The 24,681-nt window shown below is 42.5% G+C and overlaps 1 protein-coding gene across 3 annotated transcripts in view; it reads right to left on the bottom strand.

Moving 5' to 3' along the window:
• il1rapl2 (interleukin 1 receptor accessory protein-like 2) overlaps positions 1–24,681 on the bottom strand; it is a 354,681-nt gene that overhangs the window by 113,453 nt on the left and 216,547 nt on the right. For 2 of the 3 annotated variants that reach the window (XM_076739380.1, XM_076739381.1), the window contains exons 4-6: positions 23,667–23,770; positions 4,216–4,402; positions 3,955–4,108 (exon numbers count right to left, since the gene is read on the bottom strand). In XM_076739380.1, the coding sequence (XP_076595495.1) occupies positions 3,955–4,108; positions 4,216–4,402; positions 23,667–23,770 (445 nt within the window). The remainder of the gene's footprint in view (positions 1–3,954; positions 4,109–4,215; positions 4,403–23,666; positions 23,771–24,681) is intronic. The other variant, XM_076739382.1, reaches the window with a different exon arrangement.

The raw sequence follows: 24,681 nt of genomic DNA, 5'->3' as shown, positions 1-24,681 counted from the left end.
TGCCTGTGTATTTACTTTAATCTCCATTTAATGTTGAAAGCACGGCAATAAAACCTGCTGCCAAGAGACACAGACCGAACTACAGGATAAAGGACAGAGATGTTTAGCCAAGGCCTGGCACACACTGACAGATGTCTTCGGGGCTGATTTCACTGAAAATTATTTACAGTGTGAGTGTGCTGTCAGAAACACTGAGCTGAAGTTGAAGAAATCCGCGTTTGCACCATGTGACATGCACAGATCCTTTGCAACGGCAAATGCTTCTGAACTGGGTGGCAGGGATAGTATAAATACGGTCATTGGTGGAGCATGTTTCTGTGCCTCTTGGACACTCTTATGTTTGGCAGATTTGTCACTTCTCTCTCTGTGTCATCCAATAAAATCCATGTGGCTTATTTTCCAAAGAACATGACTTTGACCAACACTGCTCTTCACTGAGTATGAGTACACGTCTTCCCACTTGGTGAGAGACATGTATGAACTTTTAGCCTTTCTGGCAGATACTCCATCTCTCTCACATTCATCGGTCATGCTCGTGTTTTTTTTTTTTTTGGCAGGTGCCATTTGAGTGAATGACTTCTCCTCACTTCATGTTAAAGCTAATGTTCTACATGCTGCCACCTGCTGGACTGGAGGGGACAAAACACACCAAGTAGGTGATTATGCCTTATCTTATGCCTCCTGTCAATGTTACAGGCTGGAATATATTTAATGGAAAAATGTTGATATGTTGAGTACTAATTTCCCCCACTGTACACACACACACACACACACACACGCATCTTGCCATGGGTCAGAGCATTGGCCTGGAATGTCCAGAGAATACACCCTGAGCTCTGTGTGTAGAAATGGAGAGAACAGGGGCAGACAGAAAGCGTCAAATACCTAAATGTGGAAAAACATCGAGAAGAAGGGAGAGAGAGGCTGAACAAGGAAAGAAAGCAGCAACAGTCAGAGAGATATTCTGGCTTCCTAAACAGGGCGAGAGAAACTGGCCTCATGGCAGTTGGCGTGTGCAGCATCCAGCTGACTCACACACACACACACACACACACACACACACACACACACACACACACACACACACACACTTGGTTCATTCATGCTTATACTGTGTAACTGAGTTAGTCTATCCACCATATGTTATTTTGTCCCCCTGCTCATCTCTGTAACCTATCTGATGAAGACCCAAAAACAACACAGGGACATAATAGAAGGTGAAAACTGAGCTGCTGCTCGTGAAGTTTCGCCACCTTTTTAGGCAGACATAAAACTTCATGATGTGAAGCCATAGCATATAGAGAGAGCCATCAAACTGATGTAAGGTATTTCACTATGGCCTCATTATATTGGCCATGGTTTGCCTTATGATGATAAAACAACCGAGTCACAATTAGCAAACCCTGCAACCTACCGTGCTGTGTGAATCCAGACTGATGACATAATACATCTCTTTGAACATATTTGCATATTTTGTTTTCCCTCGGAGCATGAGATGTACCCACATCCTGTCTTTAGAAATCAGTCTCTAGTCTATTTTTATCCTCCACAACATGATTCCCTTCCTGACTTCAGGTACCTGGAATGTGTTGTTTTGTGTCGCCTCGGCATCTGCGCTATTTGATCTGAAGAAATGACTGGGCTAAATGCCAAAAATAAGCGTGGAACTTATTCTGACAAGTTTAATTAATTGATTAATTTCACTACTTCTGCTGATGAAATTTGAATCGTGCAAGTGAGAGGTCTGAAGCGTCTTATCTACCTGTGATCTTAGACAACTCAACATGGGAGCCAACAGACTATTTCCAAACTATCTTCTTTTCAGTACTGAGTCAATAAATACACAGTGAGAAAATGTGTAAGTGCAGTGTTTTCTCATGTTATCTCCCTCCACAGGAGAGCAGATGAAGGGAACTGAGGAAATGTGGTTCTGAATAATTCCTTAACAAATGAAGTAATGCCTGGTCGTATCAACTTCACTCAACAAGAAGTTGCTGTAAATCTGAACAAGAGCACAAAGTGCAACATGAAAAACGTCCTGACTTTGATTGTGGGGTTCAAAATGTGTGAGATGTGGAGCACAAACAGCAAGACAGCGCACTCTAAAAGGATGCTGTTTAATGCTCATCACATTATGTCAGACTAGGAAATCAGCGTGTGTGTGTTTTTGTGTTTGTGAGGGCCAGAACTGCCAAGCGTCCGAATGTGCGGAGCAAAGGCAGGGTGCATGATAAAGTGTGTGTGTGTGTGTGTGTGTGTGTGTGTGTGTGTGTGTGTCATAGAAAATAAGCACAGTTTGTTGTCATTTCTTAGAGACACCAACATGCATATTGCACATGGCAAAACAATAAAGCACAAGCAGGAATGCGCACACAAAGAGACTGCAGCCGCTCCCGCTCCCACACACACACACACACACACACACACACACACACACACACACACACACACACACACACACACACAATACAAGAGTGCAGATGGAAGTCATCTTAAACTCCTAACAGCAAAGTGCAGATGTTACTGCTGAGTCAAAGCGAAGTCAAAAGCCACTGAAGCCTGAAACAATGTGTGTTTAATCTGAGAATAAGACAAATACAAATGCACAGAAAACGGTGCCAGGAATGTAAATGTGCTAAATTCTTTTCGGTTTGGATTGTATGTTCAAGGAAACTTTGAAAGTGCTGTAGTAATGATGAATGATGTATCGCTGAGTCTAGGCATCTGTCAAAATAATGGATGCTCTGCTCTCGAGTCACTCAGAGACCCACTGAATATTAAAAGCAGGCACAATATATATTCCAGCCATTGTTTAAGTCCACTGTGTTTCTCTGATAGCAATCAGTTTACCCAAAACCCCTGTCAGTGGTTTAATGCACATGTAATTAATCAATTATGCAAAATCACAGTGATTGAACTGATAGCAAAGTACTGTTTGCATAGACTGCCTGTGTGTGCCTGACCGAACGTGCACTCAGTACGTTTCCACTTTGCATGTTCGGACTATCTGGTTAGTGCAGTTGAGAGATTATTCCATCTGCTGTCTTATTGTTCAAACCCATCCCTTTCAACCAATCAAATCCTGTTATAGATAACAAAGAAAAATAGAACATTCTCCATTGCTGTTGGTCATGCAGCTTCCTGTCCTTGTGGGGTGCCAACAGGCTCAGTTTTAGGTCAACTACTGTTTTCTGTTTACTGCATTTTTATGCCGACAACACCCAGCTGTATGAGAAGATTGTCATCTTGTTGCTCTCATTATGAACCCTGAGCAGGTTAAGATTTAGTTTCCTGCAGAGAGGTGACAATAAATCCGACATCAGAACATCTGGTCCCACCAATTCTGTTCAGTGCGACCATATTAACCATGGCAGTCTAAAATCTGCCATCGAGGATCTTAAATAATTCAAAGACGTGTGACCACCTCAGCCCTATGTTAGCCTCCCTGCACTGGCTACAAGACCATTTCAGAATCTAATTGTAGTATTGTACTACTTATTACTTACTTTTAAGGCTACATTAGTGATAAATACATTCGTGAACTACTAATGCTTTCTGAGAAGGACCTTAGCCAGAGGGCCTTGGGTGATGGTTTTCTGGCTGTTTCTTGGTTCGTGTTAGTGACTAGAGGCAACAGAGCCTTTACTATGAGTTTTAATTATCATTAATCCCATTCTATACAATCCTATCTTCCCCTACTGTAGTCATGCCCACTGTGCCTTTTCTCTGTATGGTATAGCATCCTGTCTCAACTCATCCAATCCCATCCCATCCCATCCTATCAGGCCCTATCCTATCCTGTTTTTAATGGACCCATCCATCAATCCATGCAGGCAGACGCCACATAATCTTCTCATATGCCACAATACATTTGGATTTCTTGAATGTATACCTCAAATTAAGTTTGTTCCATCCATCCATGCATCCATCCATCCATGCAAAGTCCTGTCCTACCTGTGACTTTGAGTTGGGTTGTCCTCCGCACCAGTCTGGATCCATACTGTAACTCACAGGTGTAATTTCCCCCGTCGCCTTCCTCCACCTCAGGAATCCAGATGTGTGTCGTGTTAACCGTGATGGAGCCTCTCCATTCAACCCGCTCACACTCCTGACAGGACACACACACTGATCAAGTTACAGTACAACAGTCTACAGAAGGCTGAGAGGAGAAAAATTTGGATTCCTCTGCTCTAAACCTTTTTGTGTGTATCCTACCTTATACCAGGTCATCTGGGGTTGCTTGTATGGAGCCAAATAGTCTTCTATATCAGGGCAGGTGATCATTTTGCTGTGGGTTATCTCGGCTTTCTCCAGATGGCGGATTTTACTACTGAAGCATTTCCCCTCATCACTCTCCTCCACAGTCATCGACATGGACACCTTCATGCAGTATGTCGAGTTCCTGTCCAGATCACAAACACAACGTTGAGAAAACTTCTTTATCATGTTCCTCTGCTGACATTAGCAGACTTTTACACTTTGCAGTAGACAGAGTTCCTGCGAAAGGGGGCACAGAAATGTGAGAAATTGACGAGAAAATGTCATGTTGCAGATGTGGATGTGAACGACTCGACATCACAAAAGCAAGACGCGTATGCAGTCTGTGTTTCTGAGGCAAGTCAAGCAAGCTCAAACGAATCTGAGTGGATGTGAATCGAGCAAATTTGTTTATCCATCCAAGAGTTAACAACAACAATGGCATGAGTCATTCCTCCATTTGTCCAGCGCTGGAACTTTGTGTGAAACATAAGAGCTGTTTTCATGGTGAAAGTATTGGGTGGACTATTTGGCAGCGCTGTCTGTATTTTGGTGAAATTATAGGCCCTCTGACATCTCAGTGTTTCTTTGACAGCATTGAAGGAATTGGCACCCAGAAGAAATTGCAGGTTGAACAACCTCTAACACACACAAAAACATCATTTAATAAGAAATGAAACTTTGGAAGGGCCCAACTTCATGTGGAGGCAATGCTGTAACATTTTTATTGCATATAACCTATTTTGTCCATAAAGGCTTGTGTTTAAGAATCAGTCCAGTTGAGATGAGGAGGGTTGGTTTGTCATGACGAAGAGTCAAACTTATTAACATTACTGAAGTCTATCAGTCAACTAAGAGTCAGAACGGCTAGAATCAGAGTATACAAGCGGATCCTTGTTCAGAGGTGTGGCTTGAGAAAAGGTCTTTAATATCAAGCAGCAGTGTTTTGAGTCTGAGCAGGGAAGCAGCAGCATGGCAGAGCAGCACAGTGTGCAGTGCAACGCCGCCTCAAATCGAGTGCATTTCAACGAGTGTGTTAAAAATATGCTGCAGTGAGCAGCGCAACGTGTCTGCCTGTGATCTGGCTGAGCCATTTTGACTCCACGGGCCCTTTTTCAATGGCTCTGACCTATTCAAGTGTCCAAGCAAGCCATGACAGCCATCATTAACATCATTACTCCAGCCTGTGCTTAAAAGGGCCTTATGGGCTCAAACTGCGGGGTATTAAAAGTGAAAAAGAAGTTCAACTTTCAGCTTCAGAGCTGCTGTCAGCCTGTGTTTTCTCACTTTCACAATATTGCTAGTTGGCAGTTATTACCTCTGATACTGTACCGGTGCCACTGTGATGGATGACGATGAACTTACCACAACTAGCACAACTAATCCTGATGTCATGCATAGTGTCACATTATAACATATGGTGGCCGTGTTGTGTGCTTCGGCCCGCTGTATGACACACATGAAAAGGACACAGCGTGTGCTGACAGTCAGCAGTCGCATTTTTCATTCCTAGGAGTCATTTTCCAGGATACCTTTCTGTTTGGGTTCACTCTTACCGTCCTGATTGACCTCTTTTTCAGTCACACCAGGCAGCTGTTTTTTGTGAACACGCTCTAAAACGACTCACTGCAGCAACATGCCCAGCACCATGAAGCACACAGACAAAGTTAGCGACACGCTGCTGAACATATGGAAGCGTTTAGCAGCTAAAGAGCCACATCCCTCAGCCGTTAGTGGAGGCCACAACCGAGCTGAAGCCGAGCAACTGAATGCTAATGTGGCTCCATGTCTGATGGATGTGTAAACTGTTTGATAACATGTTATACCTTTTAGAGGTGATGATGTCAGGATACTGATACTTAGATAATAATACACAATGAAATTTAGTTTTTTGAGGACGGACAGTGTTTCTCAACCCAGTCCTACACTTATAAGACAGACAGGCTCTTCTGTCCCCAAAATAAGAAAACTTTGCAATGATAAATGGGACTTGTTCTTTTCATTGCTGCTATGTTGGAGGTTCGAGCTCTTAATGTCTGAAAGGTATCTCACGACTTCCTGCTGTTTGATGTGACATGTGTGACAGTGTGCCCTTCAGCCAAATTATCTAATGCAATATAAAGAACAAACTTTGAAGTTTGTCACGATGTGTATGATGCAATGTGTTTTTAGCATCACTTTGGTTTTTGGATCTGCTCAAGGTGATTGGAATTGTTTGTTTGTGTGTGTGTGTGTGTGTGTGTGTGTGTGTGTGTGTGTGCAGGCCTTGCTGTGTGTGTTTCCCAAGTTCACCCCCAGACACTAAACACCACATTGATCTCTTTTCTCTCCCCCTCCCACGCACATACATACACCCCCTCCCACGCACACGCACACACACGCGCACACACACACACACACACACACACACACACACACACACACACACACACACACACACACAAACACAAACACAAACACACACGGCTGACCCATTGTCCCCTAACCACAACCTCTCATCTAAGTGGATCTAAACCACTTATCCCATCAATGCTGTGTGTATGTGTATGTGTGTGTGTGTGTGTGTGTGTGGCAGGGATTTTTTTTAGCCATTGACATAACCAAGACCAGTGAGCATTGAACTAGAGGCCTGGAAAGCCTTTTATCCATCCACCCATCTCTCAGTTTCTCTCCTCATCAATCCATCTCAAGCCTACAGCATCTTGTTTTCTCCTCCAGTGATTCAGTTACCTTTCTCTGTGTGCTCCTGTGGCACGCTCGCTCCCTCTCGCACACACATGCTACAGCCTTTTATTAAACCCTTCACATTTATTTTGACTTTTTTTCCAATAAGGACAAAAATGATATGATAATGAAAACAAGGCTAAAATGGAATAAATTAAGAAAAACTTGAAATGTATTAGAATTTTCAGAAATAAATACAACAAACAACAATGTGGGAAAAAAAAGCTCAAATTCTGAAATTAAAAAAATAAAAGAGAAAAGACGTCAGATGTTAGTGTTCCTACACTATCAATGGAACACATGACTGCATGTATATTAAATGTCACAGACAAAGTTAGCAACCAGCCAATACAGACTGAGTATTGGATCCTCCAGGTGGCCATAAACACACCTTCAAATGAATGTTAATGTTGCTCTGTACCTGCATGATGTGTAAATAGGAGAGTCTGCTAACGCTGTTTCCATAATCTTTTAAAAGAAATGTCAGCGTTGTTTGACAGCAGGACAAAGAATCCATCATTGCAGGTGATGTTATCTGAAGTATTAGCTATCAATGCACTATCAATACTGGTATGTAATAAAACATCAGAATTTAAAGCAATTTGGCTCTTGCACAGACACTGACACCAACACACTCGCATCCAAGAGCTGAGGGGGATTTTATGTTAAAACATTTTTTTATCTCGTTGCTTTGATGGTATTGTTTTATACATTCATGCCAATAATGCACACTGAACTGAGATGAACCTCCCTCTCTGGTTTCTCTGTGCTGTGTCCTTGTACATTTCCTCTCTTCCTCTGTTGTATCAGCCTCTGTCACGGTCTCCTCCTCTGCCTGTCCAACCCAGAAACCAGAAGCCGAACACTAAATGGTAAAAACAGCGTCGATGTAAAGAAGAATGCATTATGCATATTTCACTATAAACATGACGATTCAATTAGACCACAATGCAAACGCTGCGTCAGAAGCATTTAGCGCATGCTGTGCACCTCTTATGGATGCAAATTGTGTGTCTGTGTGTGGGAGTCTATTCATATCTGCTTCTGTGTGGAATACATTTAAATGCTTCAGTTAGTAAAATGGCCCTGAAGTAAAAGACACGAGAGTGCTTAATGTGCTTCATGCTAGAACTGCACATTTTACTAAGCTCTTCGTAAATGACGAAGAGGTCTTTGCATGTAAAATAATGAAGTCATCTTGATGTTGATATATTTAGAGGAGAGTAATTTTTCTACTGCCAGTTACCTGTAAAGCAAACAATACTGAACTTTGAAAACATCTTTGAGTATTGGAACAAGAACATACAGTTACTGAAACTGAATATCCAACATATTCAAGCTAACCTTAGCCTGATTATATTCCTCCCACACCGAATTACAATAATGTTCGTGGCTTTGTTTGTGAGATTCTGAGACATATAGGAAATCACTAATTAAAGCGGAGGCAGATGGGCCAGAATGAAAGACAGAGCATTATCAAACAGGAAAATTGCATCCCAGTCATCACCTGGATGTGCTGAACATCACAGCAGTTCCAGTGTGTTTACACCGAGTATCTGGGGTTGGAACTTTCCTTTAATTGGCTTCCTCCCAGAAGAAGTTCAGTCAACTTTGGAAATCAAAGGTGTTTCAAATGAATTTATCATTTTCCTTGCCAACAGATGTATTTTCAGCATTGCTCTCTGATTTCACCCTCCTCTGTGTGATCTGCCAGCAGACGTCTGATTAGCAATTTGTCCAGATAGAGCAGTCATGATTGTCCGGGATAGTTTAACGTGTCCAAATGCAAATTTCAGGCTCCAACCCTTTTTTGCTTTCTCGCCAAAAGTTAGATGAGAGGATCAATACCACTTTCATGTCTGTATGCTGAATATGAGGCTGCAAAGCTGTGGCTACAGCTAGCTTGCCTCGATCCAAATCCTCCTTCCAGCAACCCTGAAGCTTTCGAGCAAACGTGTTCAATTCATAAAGAAACAAAGTGTGAAAACAACAAGCTGGGATTTTTTTGGGGTTGGTATGTGCCAATAGAAGGACTTTAGAAAGTCGCTACAGCCAGCAAAGGCAGGCAAGCTGTTTCCACCCGTCTCCAGTTTCAATGCTAAGCTAAGCTAACTTGAAAAATGATATCAAATCCCTAAGGATAAAATCTGTTGATGGAACATCTCATCCCTTAAGACAGCTGCAAATGTGGATATCTGTCAAAAGGAAGGAGGAGGACATTGCCTGCATGCGGCACGGGACTTTATTAAGCGGACAAGAAAATGGCTGCAAGAAACAGAAAAATTAGTGAAGCTCTTGAAAAGCTGAATAACAGAGTTAATATAGTGCTACAGATTAGTCTGTGCAAGGATGGCATTTATGGTTCATCTTGATCTTATTAGAGATGTGTTTGCATTTCATAGCCTCAGGTCATTTCGTTCTCATGAGACATGCACATTTACAGGCCAACAAAGCAGTGTTAACGCTGATGTTTATCCTGATCATTATGAGACACATGTCAACATTATTGGCAGTCTAATCTGTTTTCAAAAACTCTATTTACTGTATCTAGGCTTACTACTATTGGTGGGAAATGAAGTCTTGTAATTGAGAGATAAGTCACGATATTGTGCGTGCGTGCACACACACACACACACACACACACACACACACACACACACACACACACACACAAAGATGTCAGTTTGTAGGAACTGCAGAAATATTAAAGGTCCATTCATTCAGGGGCTGCTTGTTAGGGGTTTTTAGGCTCAGAGCCCTGATATTACAAGAGGTGACACTCTGCATGAACTTCCTATTATTTCAGGAATGGTTCAATACTTTGGGCTTATTCGCTTTCTTGTCGAGGTTGAGAGATTGATACCACTCTTGTGTCTATACGGTAAAAATGAAAGTGCAGCCACTAGCTGTAAAAAGTGTGATTTTAGGAAGTGTTTAAGCTTGGGACTGTTTCTCAGCCAGGCACAGTTATTAAAAAAAAATCAAAATAAAAAAAAATTGTTTCCTTTGTCAGAGCCAGGCTAGCTGTTTTCCCCTGTTTCACCTTTATGCTAAACTAAGCTAAGTGGCTGCTTGCTGTAGCTTCATTATTAGCATGCTGACATGAGAGTATATGTTTTTTCCCAAAATGTTGAACTGGTCCTTTAAACTTCATATAGCCTACTGTAAAGGGTTAATAATACATATCAGGCATGTTCTTCTGCTCAAATACAACACATTTGCATGTTATTACATTGTTGTGAAATGAAGTCAACTTCTCTCCTGGTTTTCATGGTGTTTGTCCTTTGCTGCTCTGCTCTGGTAACAAACCTGTTTTGGCAAACATGCCTTACAAATAAATTGGGCCTGACTTGACAATTTAATGCCAGTAGAAGCTGTCCAGTAAAGTTACTTCCTGTCCTCCTGGAAATGAATGAGGTGAAGAAAGAGATTTAGAAGGTGAAAGGAAAGATTTGTGAATGCCGTTGTGTGCCTAATGCGAGTGGCTGACATTCATAACCCTTTTGTTATCAGCAAGTTTCTATGTTCGGCCTAGAATACACACACACACACAGCTTTCGTGTGTGTGCGTGTGTGTGCTCTGCTCTGTGTGGCTTGTTATTTTGTAACATGGCTAAGAAAGGGTACAGTTGGTTGCCTTTATTTGCATTTGAAGACAGTTATGAATAAAACATCGGATCTCACTCTTACTGCCGTGTGTATGCTCATGAGTCTATGTGCATCTATTAACACAAATGAGGAATGTGTTGCCATGCTGAAACAGATGCCAGGTGTGAGAAAAAAAACATCTTTCCGTGCAACTGGCAACACAACTGATAAATCAACTGAGAAGGAGGAAGAAAATAAAGCCACTTAAATTCACATTACACGCTGTAAAACTGAAATCACGATTTTCAGCTTCAAAACTATACGACAAATTCTGCACTCGAATTTATTCCAGTCTACTAACTGGATTAGGTTTCCTCTCATTCTCTGAGTCTTCATCTCAATAATTCATGTTCAAGTTGAAAGTACTGTTTGAGGCTATCATACTGGCACCCAGAGCTATAATGATAAAGGGGCTCTAATAATTTTTTTCATCATTACACTGATCATAATTTGATGGGGTCGCTATGCATCCGTTACACTGTCTAAAATCACTTCCAAAGTGTCCTCAAGCAGCGCAGCATCACTTCTACATCTGCAGGTGCTCTGTACTTTGGCTGACCATTAATAATTCATATTTGTGTAGTGTGTGCGTGCATGTGTGTTTGTGTGGGAGCGCTCTCCAAAAAACACAAATTCCAATTACCTAAAATGCAAAATGAGCCATAAATTAATCTCCAAATCAACTTGTAATCCACCATATCCTCCCCGTCAATAAATCAAGCACACCCTCCCTGCAATTACCCTCCTATGATCAGGGCAGGCAGCTGGAGGGTGCGTTGAATTATGGCGTTAATAGAGGGGGATGTATCCTGGCCAGCAGGCATCGTGTTTATACCTGGACGGAGCTGCAGATTAATTTGACTATCAATCTAACTAACAGGCAGGGAGAGAGAGAGAGAGAGAGAGAGAGAGAGAGAGAGAGAGAGAGAGAGAGAGAGAGAGAGAGAGAGAGCGCAGGCACCTGTACATGCTGAGACATTCACACACAAGCACATACACATCTCTGTGTCTGTAGTATCTGAACACATGCTTATGCATAAGGATGTATGTATTAGCACACAGGCTGTATTATGTTACTTCGTGGTTTTCCACTAAATGGCAACAATTAGTATGATTTTTATCAGTCGAATGTTATTGATACACCACATGAATAGGGCGGCGCAGCGGTGCAGCGGTTAACAGTGTTGCCTCGCAGCAAAGCCAGGGCCTTTTTGTGTGGAGTCTGCATATTCTCCCCATGCCTGTGTGGGTTTTCTGCAGGTGCTCCTGCGGTGTCTCCCACAGATCAAAGACATGCAGGTAATTGGTGAATCTAAATTGCCTATAGGTGTAAATGTGAGTGTGAATATTGTCTGTCTCTGTGTGTGTCAACCCAGCCAGTGACTGTCCAGGATGTAACCCGCTTCTTTCTCAGTGTCAGCTGGGACTGGCTCCGACCCAGCAACCAGGTTCAGCCAATGGACGGAAGAAACACATTCACTATTTTCAAGTCACAGCTACTAGACAGCAGTGTTCGGCAGCAGTGGGTGCAACTGTCAATCATTTTATGATGATTACAAAAGCGCTAAACAAACCAAACAAACAAACATAAAACACCTTAACTGCATCAAAATGCACCTGAACTTGAAAAAATCATTTCAGTTTTTGATAACTAGAGTTCGTAAAGACAACACACACACACACACAAACCAAACAGCTCACACACACTCTCAGAGTGACACACACACTAAGCATAACTCACTGACACATGAAAATTGCTTATCGCTACAATCACCCTGCTCAGTGTTTGTTCCAGGTCAGGTCAGTGTGTGTAATGTGTAGTGTGTGTGTGTGTGTGTGTGTGTGTGTGTGTGTGTGTGTGTGTAAGTAAATCTACAACTGATGTATTACACTCTCAAGTGTAGGTGCACTGTCTAAAAGGGCAGATCCATGCATGAGTGTGTGCATGTTCCACTTGAGTGCCAATATAGCCTTACGTGTGAGGCCTGCGACCTCAACCTGTGAAGCAAAGATCGATATGTGTCACGACTGATAAGCAACAACTTTACCTGAGTCCCAATGGACACTTCAGACACAGACATGGACTTGAATGATCCCTTCATCTACATATATTATATCTTTCATCATTCACTCTTTCTGTGAGAGCTGGGAAGTTTGAGTCATGCTGCCTCAGTACGCTCAGGTCCAGACCTCTAAATGTGAGTAATTTAATTTTTTGAGTAATGGCTGTTGCGCAGCTTTCAGGCCACAAGAAGTGGATGTGGAAGTAACATTATGTTTCATGAACCTCCCAAAAGAAAAGCTGATAACATATGAAATCAACAAGTGGTTTACTTTACTTCCAGTGATAATTTGTTGATGCTTTGTGTGTACTATGTACACCATGAAAGTATTTAAATCAAAATGTGAAACACTAGCAGGCACTGTTATTATTAAGTCCACTGGTAGGAAGGAATAACATTCACAGGCTAACAGGAACTGAATCTGTATTCTCTGGCATTCAGGCCATTCATGGCTTTCATGTATGGGGTGCGCTGAGGGCTGGCAGTATGTACAAGAGCTGGCATCAGCAGCAGCTTATGGGAACTCATTTAGCTACGGCAAGCTACCTCCTACAGTGCTCATGTGAGTTTGTAACAATTTTTAAGGTTGCAAGGCTTCCATTTATATAGCCAGCAGTTAGTTTGGCAACATATAACAGAGTAGATGGGAGAAAGTGATAACCAATGTCAGACTACAGCGTTTAAGATAATGGCTATTTCTTGGCGCAGTGCATACTGGTACAGACCAGGCAAGTACTGAACTCATAAAAGTGCATGTAGAAAAAATGTGTTCGTTCATTTTTTGGCCAAACATTGCTTTCTGTCTCATACCAGAGCACAAACACAATGGATGTATAATGTAACTCATTACATTATAGGGTGGAGACTTAAGGTTAGGATTAGGATTAGGCAAGTCATGGTTATGGTTATGGTCTGAGTAAGCCTCAAGGAAATGGATGTAAGTCTATGTAATGTCTCTAAAAGTGAAGAAAATCTAACGTGTGTGTGTCTGTGTGAGTGTGCCTTCATTACTCTGTGTATTACTGAGTGCATTCACCCTTGCATTGGACAAGTTCATGTACTTTTTGTATAATTATGTGGACATGTGTGCACTGTATGTCCTCCAGCAAAGTCAGTCCTGGACACTGACTACAGTGTTGATTAAAGCTTTGCTAAACATCCAGGTAGATAAAAGAATATTTGCCAGTCAGCAAGCTAACTGACTGCTAAGGACTAGATGCACCTTTTACAAATTGACATGACAACAAAGCATTCGACCTGTGGATTTCAATCCTCGTCTTTGGAACCGAGCAAACTTCCGTCTTCACCAGTGACTAAACTCGAGGCGATTCACAAAATCAATTTCAAAAATGTCATTTCCTATGTACTTTTACTACGTTTTACTTCATGCACCTGCAACCTTGTGTCCAACTGAGTGTTTCGGCACTAATTCATGAAGGCTTGGATCGCACTGACTTTTGTATGGTGACAAAAGCATAAACCAGACTAATAATCATAAATGTAGCCAATTGGGTCAAAATCCACGACTGGATTATTTTAAGATAATTGTATGCTAGTCCAAGAGGTGAAAGTATGACCACTATGGCTTTAATGAGTGAGTATGAAGATCAGTGTCTTCCTGAAGGACACTTAGGGCTGTAGATGTAGTGAGGATCAAACTACCGTCTTGGCTTTGGAGAGCAGCCCGTCTAACAGTAGACCACTGACACACAGGGTGCTTGGTTTTCACATGTACTCCTCTGCCCTCCTTTCTCCTCTGTCATAGACCTTCCCTCCACATCTCTACCAAGCCAGATCATAATTCAGAGCAACTTAAAACCCCTTGAACATCAAAGTGTGAAAAGCAAGGCCTACTTTTTTCTTCTTTTTTTTTCAAGAGTGGCGAGGGCAGCAGGCATTGGCTCAAGTTGGCATGCACTGGCACATGTTGGCCCACATTGGCAAGAGTGGTACCGACACAATGTCTGCCAAGTCATAGAGGACTGCCAAAGCAACTTCAAATGACCGCTCTCTCCTTCTCCGCTCCTATTTCGCTCTCCACTGCTCCCTGTTTTACTCTCCTACTACCATTGTCTGTTTCTCTTCCACTCTCTCTCCCTTTCTCTTCATCTCTTTGTCTCTTTCTACCCGCTGTCTTTATCTCCTGCTCCGAGTCTGTTAATCTGATGAAGCGAAAGGTTAAACATTTGGCTGGCATTAGAAAACACCCTTGTGACAACTATGTGTGTCTTTCTTGTGTGTGAGCGTCCACCAAGAGTAGATTTATCCTCCAATGCAAAGAGGGACAGGTGGTTCAGCTTACTAGAAATACCTCAGGGGAGTAGCTAAGGCAGAAAGACTGGGAGTCATTAATTTGACTTTATTAACAGTCGCAAATAGCTGAAACTGCTCCACAGAATGTGACTGGGAATAAGACTCCCAGGAGTTCAGTGGACAAACAGCAGTAGGCAACCACCAAGGAGCCATGCAACCAATCACCAAGTCATCAGCAGCAATTCGTCACACCTAAACAAAGTTGGTGGTTTGTCTGTAGCAAAATTAATGAGTGTTTCCTGATGAGCTAAGGTTTGGCTAAGGTTCGGTTTGGGTAAGGTTTGAGAGAGATGGTAGTGAAGATGAATAGAAACCAATGTTGGCTGTTAATAAGAGACCAGATGCAAACTCTGGCCTCAGGTATAAAAGTCAGGCAGTTTTTATGCCAAACCAGCCATGCTGAACTCCTCTCTGAGGGTTTTTCCAAAGGTATAACAATGTCCCTCTGCTGCTGCTTATGTAGTTAAGAGAGGCATATGCATCTTTATGACCAGAGAGTTCAACCCTGCCTCCTTAATATTATGTTTAAGCAATTTCAGTCAAATGTTCACAGACAATGTAAAATGTCGGTAAACTGTTCACTGACAAAGTATTTCACTTGCTGTCCTACACTATCCACACTTGCAATACATTATGAGTTTGTACCAACTAAAGCATGATTAAATCAGGCACTCTCAGCACCTGCTTAAAGTTAGGGAAAGATCAAGATCTCAGTTTAATATGGAAAAGTCTACAGTGACTTCTTAGTACACCCAACATCTGGCCCCACCACCTACCTATGACTTGCATTCAGCACTAAAATGAAGCAATCCCTCCACTTGGAAAAACATCATCTATGAACTTAATCCAATCAGCTATTATATTTCCCACCACAACCTAATTGGGAAAAGTAATTATATGTATAGTTTACCTAAAAATAAACAACAACATAGTCATTAACGATATTACTGTGGAATGACTCTGCTCATTGAGTTGAACGTAATGCACTGCCAAGGAGACAAAAAGTCTGAAAACTGCCTGTCTCCAAAGTAGCAACAATATGCTGAGTGGTTTATAAGAGCTAACCAGTCAGCCAATGAGTGTAACCAACCAGCCAAACAACCAATTTAACAGTCAACCATGCAGTCAGACATCCAGAAAAAAACACCACCTTGTCAATCATTCCACAACAGCAAGCCAGTTAGCCAATCTGCCCGCCTCCATGCCAACAAACCACACAACCAGTGACTCTACCAAGCCAAGTGTCCTGCCAAGATGTCACCAGATGAAACAACCACACGTTCACCCAGTTGGTCTGTCAGCGATCCAACTGAAAACCTCACTATCCCAGAGGCCAGCCATTTTTTCACTCAGTCATTTTCCCACAAAGCGAACGTTACATTTCCATCTAATGCGATGTGTTGAAGTGAGGAACGTGCAAAGCCATACGCATGATATCTCTCATCTCACGCTAAATTCACCGTCTGACACTCATTATCTTGTTCTCTCTGAGTCCTTTTCTATAAGGCTGTCCTCGGCCCTTCTCATTCTTTTTTTCTGTGCATGTGTGTCCCCATCTACTTTTTGATTGTCTTTCTGCCCTACTCTCAGATAGAGTCGAGTGTTGCAGGATGGGGATTTGGTGCAAAGTCTTTCTCACAGCACTAGAGCTTCAAAAGTAAACTGAGATCTCTCACTGTGAGTATCAATTCCTTTCTGAGTAACATTTGTGTGTGTGTGTGTGTGTGTGTGTGTGTGTGTGTGTGTGTGTACTGGTGTCTAAATCATAGTGGGTATATGGAGGGTCTCGGGTAGTCTAAGCATGCCCTCTCCCCCTATTGAGGTCCTTATACCTGCAGGGAAAATGGATTTTTGCTTTTCTTTTCTCCTCCCTTCATTCCTCCATGACTGTCGCCACCACCCCTTTCATCTGTCTGAGCAATTCAACTTTCTTTCTCATCAGCTTCCCTCTGTTTTTCTCCTCATCTATTTACCCTTTGTCCCATCCCTCCAATTTAAATACTTTCTCCTTGACTCTCTCTTTACCCTCTCCTCTTTCTCTCTCTTTCCCACCCACCTGCTTTCATTTCTTTCTCTTTCTCCCAGAGCACATCTCTCTTTCTCTGTACCGTGTGTCTCAGACAATGTTATTTTCCAGTTATTGTCTCCTGAGAGGGAATGTCACTCTACTTTTAATGCTTGTTCACCTTTGGTTTACAATGCCTCTAGGTTGTCCCCCCTTTCCAGCTTATACAAACCCACACATTACAGCAGACACTGGGGATCTGCAGTGTTTTGAAAACAAGCAGGTGAAAGACAGATTCCAGCATCCCATATGAAACTTGAAGGGCACTCAGAGAGTGCACACCGCCGTCAAGGCCAACGGTCCACTCTTCAAAGATAAACAAATCAGGCGGCTGTGGCTCAGGTGCAGATCGCCTACAGATCACAAGGTTGGCGGTTCGATCCCCACCTTCTCCTGTTCACATGTTAAAGTATCCTTAGGCAAGACATTGATCCACAGGTTGCTCCCCAGCCATTGGGGATGTATGAGCCAGTGCAATCCTAAAGCCTAAAGAAGATTAGAATTATGTCAAAAATAATGTTGTGCCTTGCTGAAGCCTCATCGTGTCAGCTGTGCATCTATTATGCACTTTCTAAATTGGAAATATTTCACATACTGAGCATACATTTGTGAAAACCAGAAAGCACCATTTTATTGTGTACATATGTACACATATCAAATGCTGAGACTGACATAACATCATGAATATAGCATTCACAAGGAGGAAATTACATCAACTACTGTATATGTGTACAATTATCAACCCCAGAGAATTACTGGTAGCCTGGTTGGGGAATATGTTAAAATTTTCTACAACCTACGACTGATGATTGAGGATAATGATCCTTGGCCCATTCTACACCCTTCCACCAAGTTTCATGAAATCAGGCCGGTAGTTTTCCAGTTATCCTGCTGATAGACAGACAACCACACCGACCACCAAACCGAACTGACAACATGACCTCCTTGGCAGAGGTAATGAAGCATAAACTTCACAGGATTGGAGGCAGCAATATGCCCTGCAGCACTGTATTCTACAGTAAGTCATTAACAGAAGATGAAAAACTAATTTTTACAGCCACGACCATAAACAAGTCAGAATGGTTTAACCAGGAGTCATCGTGTGTTTTCTATAGACGATAATCGCACTGGATCATTATTTGGAAAAGGAGCTATTAATGAAACTTGCTCCATCATCATCATCTGTCCTCTTCTATGTGCTTCTGCAAGTGTCTGAATGCGAGGCAGGCACCACGATCACAGATCAAAACTGTCATCTACTGGAGCTCTTAGACAGCACCTATACAATGAAAGACGATGCCTTTAGGAAAACCAGCAAGATTTTGAGATTTGAATTCATGAAAACTAATGGATTGTTAAATGTAGAGCCCTCGGGAAAGATGCAAGACCTGCAAATGACACTGGGAACATTTGAAGGATTTGAAAATGTTGCACTGTGGCTTCCCGAGTGGTTGTTAAAACAAACAAACAAAAAAACAACAGCAAAGCATGCTGACACACCCCACCCAATGATCCAACTCATGGCCACTCAATGAAAAATTTTTCAATGAAAAATTTGAGTTTTTCACTGTCCAGTTGTGGGCAGTGAAAAAAAAGGTTGTGGACAGAGCTTTTATATGGCAAACTTGTTCGTAAACAGTTGTTTATTTACACATTCAGCAAATATTGAGGAAAATTTGGAGTCATGGTTCTGGCCACCCGATGAATGTAAGTCCAATATTCACTCCCGTTCTAAAATTCATTCAAGTGATCATTCTCTGTAGGTTCATCACTAGAACCAACACCTTTCTCATCATGAGATTGTTTTCACATTGATGTCTGATACACTGCTATAAAAGACGTCACTGCGTAGAAAGATGATGTTCTCATTCTTCATCCCCCCTACAAACCTCTGATTGGTTGATTGTTTGTCCATCCTGGGAAAAACAGGCATCAGTGAGCTCAACACCACATTGGTTTGAGCAATTTGGGGATGGAGGCAGTGTCTCAGAGGACTGAAACCAACCTACACATTATCGTCTTTAAACTAGAATCTATGAGCTTCATCAAATGTGTTGATGTTTTTGGATAGCGTTCAACAGCAGTTAAATCTGCCACTGAGACTGACGCTCATATTAGTCTTCATTCAGACTGACATCCTTGGTTGCAACAAAGTGACGGCAGGATGTGTGAGCGCTTCAGGGTCTTGTCGGTGACCTCGGAGAGAATGGGACATATCATTCCACAGCAGCTCCAAAGCTTCCGGGCAAACCCAGGGCATACTGCATGAATTAAAGGAGCCTGGGAGTCTTTGTAGAGGTCACGAAAAGGATCAATGCCGAGTCTGAATGGCAATCATTTTGCCTTAGGCCAGCAAAGTTCTATGCTGTACTTAAGAATTCAGCTGGGATTTTCAGCCTTACAACAAGACCAAACAACAAGTAGCTCTCATATTCTGTTTTCCTTCATGGCATTTGTTTTGTGCCTCACACTGGGAATGACTCCTGTGTGAACTCATCAGAAGATTACCAGTCAGCATTGTCTGGACACATTGGCGGAGAGGGAACAGACCTTCCTGCTGTAAACTGGACTATCACCACACCAGCCGTCATTCAAAAACCTTTTTTTTTTTTTTTTTTTTTTTTAATACAACTGTGTAACTGGGCCCTAGCATGGCTCACACACTAAGAGATTGATGCAAGTCCAAGTTTGTCCAAGTTGTTTGAAATATACTAAAGAAAAACTGGGAAGTTAGCATGACAAAGATGATGATGAATGGATGGATGGATTGAGTGGATGAAGGATATAGATGAATAGATGGATGAAGTAACAGGCCAGTGAATGCACAGCAGGGTATAAAGACCAATACAGACAGGTTTCAGTTTTCAGTAAAGCCAGGATGTTGTGATACCTTGTATATGGACATTTGCACTATTTAGAAGAAAAGTAAAGTCCTGTAAACCACTAAAATAACTGCTGATGTAAAACTGACACATATGTCAGCATTTGTTAAACTTTTTGTTTAGTATATAGCACACATTGATACACATCTGTCAGCTCTGGCTAGCGAACATAACACATTGAAATCCTTCCTTCCATTCCTTCCCTATTAAACTTTTCCTACGGATCACTTTGTGATTTGTGCAGTTTGTGGCACAAAAACAACTTTTCATGTTGATATCCAGATAAGCTGTCAGTCAGTGTGGCTTGTTTTGTACCCCCCCGTATCAGGACTTTCTCACAAAGACATCACTTGGAGACCCACATATAGCCAAACAGTGATATAATGAGACAGATTGAAGACTCAACAGCCTCCTTGGCCATCCTGATGTCACTGTTCCACTGTCCAATATGTGGTTTGTGTCTACTCTTGTTTCTCCTATAATTCACTGCTGATGACTGTCACCAAAACAAACCATTTATAGTGATTTGCAAAATGTGTGAGCAGCGTGGGTGTCAAGGTGAAACACCACACCAATTCCTGGAAAGTTGACACATTCTAGAGAAGATTCATTGTCGAACCTTGGCAGCATATGGAGATAAATGAAGCATCAAACTGCACATAGTAACAATTTTTATATCAGATTACACCCATTGTACCTATCTAAGGCAGGCTGTGCTGCAACTGAGATAAATCTGATGTGTTCATTGTCCCTGCATCAGCCCGATTTCACCTCATGTCAGTCATGTCAGGTGGAAATGTGAAACTAATCCTGAAAAATTTGCTTTTATCTCAAGGTGCAGTGGGTGGATATACAGGGCAGCATATGCAGGTTTCCTTATAATAACAGCAACAATATATATCAGATCAAGGGTAATAAATACATATATTCTCCCATAGGCTTTCCAGTTGGTAGCTCCCTATGAGGACTCAAGGTGCTGTGCCTCTATGCGTGCGTGTGTGTGTGTGTTAATAAGAGACCCTGAGACAATGACAGACACCAAGCCCTAATTAGGTTGTCATGCTGAGAGAGCGAGGGAGAGACAGAAAGAGAGGGAGAGGGAGCTTATTAAGGAGGATAGGTGTCAAGCTCTGGCAGGAAAAGGAGGTGGGAGGAGAGCAGGGGGGTGGGAGGATGATGAGGGGGAGGGTGATGAGGGGAGGTAAAGAGAATCGGGTGCAGACAGGGAGAAGCAGGAGGAGCGGGAGAGTGAGAAGGGGAGGACAACGGGAGAGGAGCAGGAGGCCAACGAAGAAAAACAGGAGACGCAGGAGAAAGAGGCGGCAGCTGGTGAAATGAAGGGAGATCAGATCAGGAGTGGGAGGGAGGAGGTGATGGAGGAAAGGCGCAAAGGGAAAGAAACAGGAGACAGCGAAAGGTGGCGAAGGTACCGGCGGCAGAGGAGGAAGACATGCAGGATCAAGTGGAGAGGGGAGATGGTGATTTATGGCACACAGCAAGAGGAGAGCTGTTCCTCGAGTGCTGCCAGTGTGTAGAGTTTCAAAGCAGACGATGGAAGGAGTGAAACAAAGGTGGGAAATCACTTCAAGTAGCTTTATCCCCTTTGGTTAAAGAATACTCCTGGTTAATGACAACTCTTCCATTCATAGTTTTAGCTGTCATTCCTATCAGCGATGATGACATGTTCACCATGAAGTTGCTGAGATTTGGGAAAATGGCCGGTGCTGTTGTCAACAAAGGGAGAGTTTAGCATGATTATCGAAACGTGTCTGAAAAGAAAGTGAGCACATCCAGAGGAGCTGTGGGTGAAGGAGTGTTGTTTCCACTGGACAGTTTGGGGAATTATGTCACTGTTCTGATTTATCTTCCAAATCTGGAGGCTGCGTGACTTAAATGGTGCGTTTGATTGAGCAGTCGCTAAATAATTCATTGTGGACCTCCAGAACAGGTTGCCCTTCCAAAAAAAACCTCACATCAGGTCCACTAACTCACTTCTTCCAGGGCTTTCAACCACGTCACCGCTTTCCGCAGCACTTCACCTAGTTGCCATGGAGATAGCTTACTTGTCATCACATATTGCACACCTTTGGCTCCATGCACACCTGTTACCACCTGGCTGAAGGTCCACACGTCACACATGATGACAGCTGAGCGATCTCAGTGACAAATGACAAAACTGCATCCACTGATGAAGATCTGCTTTAAGGTTCTGGAAAGTGGATCTTCAGAACCTTTTTTTCCTCTACAACCGGCAGGGAAAGGATTTGTGGGACAATGTGGTCTTAATTTTGAGAAATACTCGTCCTGCCAGAGGCACAGTCAGTTCCACTGAGGTGTTAAATGAGTTTATTTTCTTCAACTGGATAAAAGTGAAAGGGGACATGGAGACCCCCCTAAAGCCTTCAAAATAAACTGAAATTCACCGTAAATCATTTCAAATGCCTGTCTGAAAAATAAAGACAGAAATCAGCCAGGATGAAAAATAGCTGAATTTTCCTTTTAGGTTATTTGTTGGATTAAAACGACAAAAATCATGATGGCAGGTTACTCAAAAGTAAGCAGGAATAAGCTCTTCCCTACAGATACTGGCTGACTGTAGGCAAAATATTTACTTTTCAAAGATTTACAAGAGTGCATAATTTAACTCAGTTCATTATACGCACACACATAAAGACACACACACACCATTCACGAGCAGGTAAACAAGACTCTAAGCCTTGTTCTAGGCTACAAAGCCAACTGGTACACACAAGTCAGTACCCCACCACCCCTACTGTTGTATCAAACAAACTGTCTCTCTCACACACACACACACACACACACACACACACACACACGTATCCCTGAGGGGCCACAAAGGACTCAGGCCAAATTCTGCTGTGGTGCCAACAGCCATATTGTAAATATTCAATTTACTACACTGGCAGCATTCCACAAAACTAGCAGAGCAAATATGCAGGTGTACACACCCACACACACATGCACAAACACACACACACACACACACACACACACACACACCTGCAATATCTGGACACAGGAGACAAGTTTGACACGGTGCGACAGAGAGAAAGAAACAGCAGATATTCATGGAGAACATCTCAAAATTCTGATGATCAAACTGATGATCAGTGTTTGGAATATTGATTACTGAGGGCAGGGGGCATTTTTTTTCTCAAAATGGATAGTGCGCAGTTTTGAATAAAACCCCACGCTTGTTTTATTCAAACACCATACACACTGCTGCTTTTTGCCACTGCAATGTAAATGGGCCACCCGGGTGGAGACAGAACACTCAGAGTCAGAAATCTATTCCAAGGCTGTTCCCATGTGATGAAATCAACAATACCGAAGCAGCTCCAGGAGCACTGCTGCATGGCAGAGTGGGGCCAAAAATATTTTGTTTGCATGCTGCTAAAATCCTTGCTGTGTTTATGTAGTCTTAAGAAGCTGATGTAGTGTGGCTGGAAGTGAAACTTCAAAATAAAGTCTGTGTTTCGCTCGGTGTACTTTGACCTCGCTTCCATCTGGGGAGAGGATCAGCATTTATGTGATATTCACAATGTGTTATCGACAAAGTGCCAAGCAGAAGCAGAAATACTCCTAAACTGTGCTTCCTCAGAGAATCTAGGCAAAACCGGTTTTCAGCCATTTTATTCCAGGGTTGACTCACGACAGTGTGGAGCAACTGGTCAAGCTGCGTGCTCAGGTTACCTCAGCACACAGGTGTAGAATCCATTGTCTTCCATTTCAGCAGATCTGAACCAGATGGAGTCGTCTTCCTTGCTCAGCCTGTGGCCTGAGAAGATGATCGGCTCCTAGAGGACACCAGACAATGTGAGAGCGATAATCAAATCACAACTCTCACTTCAGTGTTTTAACGTAGAAATAGAATTACAGTCAAATAGAACAGAGGGCCTAACATTAAATGGAAAAGCAGCCAAGATGTATTAAGTAATATTGTTATCCACGGGACTCAGGTTTCAATGTATATCTATGAGATGCACATTACATGCATCATCAGGTCTAAATGTAATCCTGTTAAATCCTGTTTCGACATTCAGATAGAATCCACTGCTGGGAAACAGGGACACCGTTTTATAATAGAACATGGGAGCCCAGTATGATTTATCAGTCCCTCTAGTTTCTGTGTATTGGCCATGACTCAAACTCTAGCAAGGCCAAAGGAAGCAACAGTCCCCTTCTTGGTGTGGATCCCAATTACACACCCAGTACTGATACAATATGGACAATATACTGATCTTTACAGTAGACTGTGCGTGCTGGTGATATGCCAACATATACAAATAGCTAACAGTTTTATAGGAACAGGGAATTGAGCAGACTAGTTTGTCACTTTTCCAGTGACACATTATGTCCTCAAAACCTGCTTAGTCCTAGTACATGACTCAGATTTTTTGATACAAATCCCACTAATCTGACAGTGCAGGGTGTCCTGCTCATTGGTTGTGGTGGTGAACCCAGACAGATCAAATAAAACAAGCCCCCAAAATATCCTGCCATTCACAGACTGCCACTTTCATTTTATTTGATATGAGCTAAAATCATGATATAATTCCAAACTCAGAGTCTAAATCTTCATTTTAATATTCAGACAGCCCTCACCCCAAAAAACAGACCATAATATTTCTGCGATACAGCTTCTGGCCACCGGCGGCAGCATCGACCGCAACGCTACCGAGCAGCCCCCTAACCTGAGAGCGAGGAC

The sequence above is a fragment of the Chaetodon auriga genome, chromosome 9 (genome assembly GCF_051107435.1).
Source record: "Chaetodon auriga isolate fChaAug3 chromosome 9, fChaAug3.hap1, whole genome shotgun sequence".
In the NCBI taxonomy this organism is placed as follows: Eukaryota; Metazoa; Chordata; class Actinopteri; order Chaetodontiformes; family Chaetodontidae; genus Chaetodon; species Chaetodon auriga.
Note: the sequence above shows the minus strand (reverse complement) of the source record. Positions and strands in the feature narration are given on the sequence as shown.